General features: G+C 61.4%; 1 protein-coding gene across 1 annotated transcript in view; it reads left to right on the forward strand.

Moving 5' to 3' along the window:
- The first annotated feature begins 799 nt into the window (after nucleotides 1-799).
- Nucleotides 800-4,264, forward strand: part of Col21a1 (collagen type XXI alpha 1 chain) — a 50,244-nt gene continuing 46,779 nt past the window's right edge. The window contains 4 exon segments of the mRNA XM_048347292.1: nucleotides 800-890; nucleotides 3,260-3,373; nucleotides 3,376-3,461; nucleotides 3,463-3,823. Coding sequence (XP_048203249.1) covers nucleotides 800-890; nucleotides 3,260-3,373; nucleotides 3,376-3,461; nucleotides 3,463-3,823 — 652 coding nt within the window.

The following is a 4,264-nucleotide window of genomic DNA, read 5'->3' on the forward strand; positions in this document are numbered from 1 at the left end:
CACAAGATGCAATAAACCAGTGTTAAGACAGAGGACACCGTGGAGGGGCCTACGTGCCCCAAGCTCACTCCTCCTGGCAACAAGAGACCAGGGAAAGGTGGCTTCCCCGGTGCATTTAACCGGCGTACAGATCCGACCCACAGGACGGCACCGTTTAAATTCCTACACTTAAAAAGTCACACGAGAGGAATGTGGTTTTCCGCATAACCCCGAAGCATGATGGAGTGATGTTAGTGACTGAATGTAACTAAACGTAACGGCTTCCCACGCAGAGTTCCGGCGGGGAGGCGGGCACCGCGGGCTGGCGTGCACAGCATTCACCCTCGTCTCCACACCTACCCACACCTGGGGGCTGGAGACCCGGCCTGGCAGATCCCCTCGGGGCTGGGGGAGCACTTGCGGGCGTCCTGTGAGCAGAGCAGGAGGGGCAGACCCAGCGTCCGCCCCGGGGGCCCAGGGGCATCCGTCCGGGGTTGTGGTCGCTGCATTCAGATGTTTAACAGAGTAAGAGTCGGCAGACTTTACAGAAGTCGCACCATACGGGTTGAGCAGAGCTCAATGTTTTCCATGACAGTGTGAATGAGGAGATTTGTTGTGGTATCCCTCAGCTCCTATCCATAATTTATGTAAAATTAGACTACTTTACACACTCTACATTCTCTACATTCTAAGGGTATTTATGACCTTAAATTTAAATGCATGATTATTGAGTATTTGTATCTCTGTCCATCTAATACATGTAACTGTTTCTTTTTTCCTTTTAGGAATCCTAAAACAGCATACTGTCTGGAACACAACCATGGCTCACCATGTCACAGTTCTTTGGGTAGTTTTGCATCTTCTTTGCCAGAGTTATGTAGTAGCTGAAGATGGGAAATAAGATCCAGTAAGTACCGACAGCCGCCCCCTTGGTACCCCCAAAGTTGATTCTGGAAATCCAATTATGAGAGTTCAGTGGTGTTAAGGATCCCATTCTTATAATCCCTGAAGCTAAAATTTCCTAAGATAAATGAATTGCTCTCTTATGTGTCACCATATTATGCACAAATTTGCCTCATGGTGATTTTGAGCTGACTGCTCGTAGTTGACGCTGCGGGTTCGTGGACTTTGAGCCCACATTCTGGTGAGAGTTCCACATGCAGCACATCTGAGCTGTGCAGGATGGAGATTTTAAGCAGCTGCCTCAGGAAGGTCCTCGAGGAGCGAGGAGCCGTAATGTGTGTCACAGCCAGCACAAGGACAGTGCCCTAAGCCATGACAGTGTATCCCCCTCCCTGCAAAAGTCCCGTGCTGGGGATGGGTGGCTGCAGCCAGGGGGCCCTGAGACCCGGGCTGGAATGGACAGACCAAATATGCTTTTAAAAAGGTTGCTTATAATCAGACCTTAGAGCTCTAAGCAACCTGGGTGCTGGCATCTCGCAGTTCGAAGCCAGCATGCACAAAATGACTCCATCTCCCAAATAAGCCAGGCTGGAGGTGTGGCTCCAGTGGCAGAGCCACCAGCCAAACAAGCAGAGGCCCTGAGTTCACATTCTGGCATGGCCAAGAAACTTAATAGAGAAAAAGAGACCAGAAAAACTCACAAGCACCAAGGATTTACTGTACGTAAATTAAGTTAGTAATAGCTTAGACATGTGATTCAGCAACTTCATTTAGTTTGGCCTTAAATTTACTGAACCAATGACGTTTACTGCTTTTTTAATCTACCCCAGTACTCTACAGTGATAGGTGCTTTGGTATCTACTCTTTTTATGTTCCTTGTTATTTATTATAAAGGTGATGTACAGAGAGGTGACAGCTACATAAGTGAAGTAAAGAGCACATTTCTTTTTGGGCAGTGCCCCCCCTTCCCTCGCTCTCTCCTGTCCCCACCCACAGGTCCTACAGTTCATTTTCAACACCGTGTCCAGCGAGTGCCACTGCTGTATTTGTTCCCCTTGGTCCTCCGTTCCTGGGCCCTCCCTTGCCATCCCAAAGACAGATCAACAAATCAGACAAAAACAATCCCGTTTTGGGGGAAAGGATGGTTCTGGGGTTTGAACTCGGGACCTGACACGTGCCCCGGAGGGCTTCTGCTCCCCTCTAGGCCTACAGACTCGGAGGGGCTCACTCAGTGTCATTCAGCTGGAAATGGCCAAACTAGCTCTGAAACGATGATGCTCTAGGTGTTCAGTCCGTTCCATTCCGGTGACTCCATTCATTGTAGGGCGGTTCCTTCTTCTTGGCCTGGTGTTTACCCATGGCAGTGTTTGCTCTTGGCTCACGGTACAGTTATGAAATCCCCGTCCTGGGGTTCGGTGATGGGGACGGGAACCCAGGCCAAGAGCAACCTGCCGAGTGCGGAAATCCAGCGGTGCCCAAACACGGGCAGGTCCAGGACAGCAGCGCCTCGGTGTTTGGTCAGCTTTCCTGTCCTGGGGTGTTTAGGAAGAGCCGGCAAGCCCAGCTCCCTCCCTTCCTTGCTTCTCAAACACTCCGCGGGGGCCACCATGCCATCTCCCAGCGCCTTCCCAATGCCACCGAAAGCGGGGTCCCCTTGGTGGGTGGAGTTCCACGCCTGCAGGAAAGCGGGGTCCCCTTGGTGGGTGGGGTTCCACCCCAGTCCTGGGGCGCGGGCAGCACGAGGCACCCTCAGACCCTGTGATGACCTCCTCCTCCCTCAGGGCACTGGGCGTACCTTGCCACCCCTAAACTGTGCCTCCAGCGCCCCCCCCCCCCCCACTCAGGGCAGAAGGGCGCCCCGGAGGCCTGGCTCCCCCCCACTCAGGGCAGAAGGGCGCCCCGGAGGCCTGGCCCCCCCCCACTCAGGGCAGAAGGGCGCCCCGGAGGCCTGGCCCCCCCCCACTCAGGGCAGAAGGGCGCCCCGGAGGCCTGGCCCCCCCACTCAGGGGCAGAAGGGCGCCCCGGAGGCCTGGCCCACCCAGGCAGAAGGGCGCCCCGGAGGCCTGGCCCCCCCCCCCCACTCAGGGCAGGAAGGGCGTCCCGGAGGAGGCCTGGCCCCCCCCACTCAGGGCAGAAGGGCGCCCCGGAGGCCTGGCCCCCCCCACTCAGGGCAGAAGGGCGCCCCGGAGGCCTGGCCCCACGCAGGGCACAGATCCACTCGGGCAGATCCGCTGGGCACCGTTGAGCTGGGACACTGGCTCAGGACGGGGCCGCGGGTCTCCACCCGGGCCCCACCCTCCCGCCCGCCCGCCCGCCCGCCGGGCCCTGGCGTGACCCGCGCCCCGCCCCGCCCCGCGTGGGGCTCTCGCCCGCCCAGGCTGCCGCACGGCGCCCACGGACCTGGTGTTCATCCTGGACGGCTCGTACAGCGTGGGGCCCGAGAACTTCGAGGCGGTGAAGCGGTGGCTGGTGAGCCTCACGCGCCACTTGGAGGTGGGCCGCGGTTCACGCGGGTGGGGCTGGTGCAGTACAGCGACGCGCCGGTGCTGGAGCTGCCGCTGGGCCGCGAGCACCCGGGCGCGGCGCCTGGCCGCCGCCCTGCGCGCCGTGCGCTTCCGCGGCGGCAACACGCGCACCGGCCGCGCCCTCCGCTTCGCCCTGGACCACCTGCGCGCCGGGGCCGCCCGCGCCCGCGCCCGCGCCCGCGCCCGCGTGGCCGTGGTGCTGACCGACGGCAAGTCGCAGGACGCCGTGCGCGAGGCGGCGCGCGCGGCCCGGGACGGCGGCGTCACGCTGTTCGCCATCGGCGAGGGCGCCGAGGCCGAGGACGCGGAGCTGAGAGCCATCGCCAACGAGCCCGCCTCCGCCTACGTGCTCCACGTGGAGGACTACACGGCCATCTCCAAGATCCGAGAGGTGATGAAGCAGAAGCTGTGCGAGGGTAAGCCGCCCCCCGCCCGCCGGCCTGCTGCGGGGGGAGGGGAGGGGAGGGGAGGGGAGGGGAGGGCAGGGGAGGGGTGGAGTGGGGAGGGCGATCTGCTTCCCAGCGGGCCATCGCCCGTTGCGCCCGGGGCGCGTGGGGACCTGCGCCTGTCCGGGGAGGGGGGGGCGTGCGCCCGGGGCGCGTGGGTCCTGCGCCTGTCCGGGGAGGGGAAGGCTGGCCATCCACGTGCTGTGCGCCTGGGTGCGTGGGTCCTGCGCCTGTCTGTCCCGGGGAGGGGGGCGCGTGCGCCCGGGGGCGCGTGGGTCCTGCGCCTGTCCGGGGAGGGGAAGGGCTGGCATCCACGCGCGTGCGCCCGGGGCGCGTGGGGACCTGCGCCTGTCCCGGGGAGGGGCTGTGCAGGAAGGCAGGCCCTGCACAGGGCTAAGGAAGGCCGCCTCT

This window comes from Perognathus longimembris, chromosome 6 (assembly GCF_023159225.1).
Source record: "Perognathus longimembris pacificus isolate PPM17 chromosome 6, ASM2315922v1, whole genome shotgun sequence".
Classification (NCBI taxonomy): domain Eukaryota; kingdom Metazoa; phylum Chordata; class Mammalia; order Rodentia; family Heteromyidae; genus Perognathus; species Perognathus longimembris.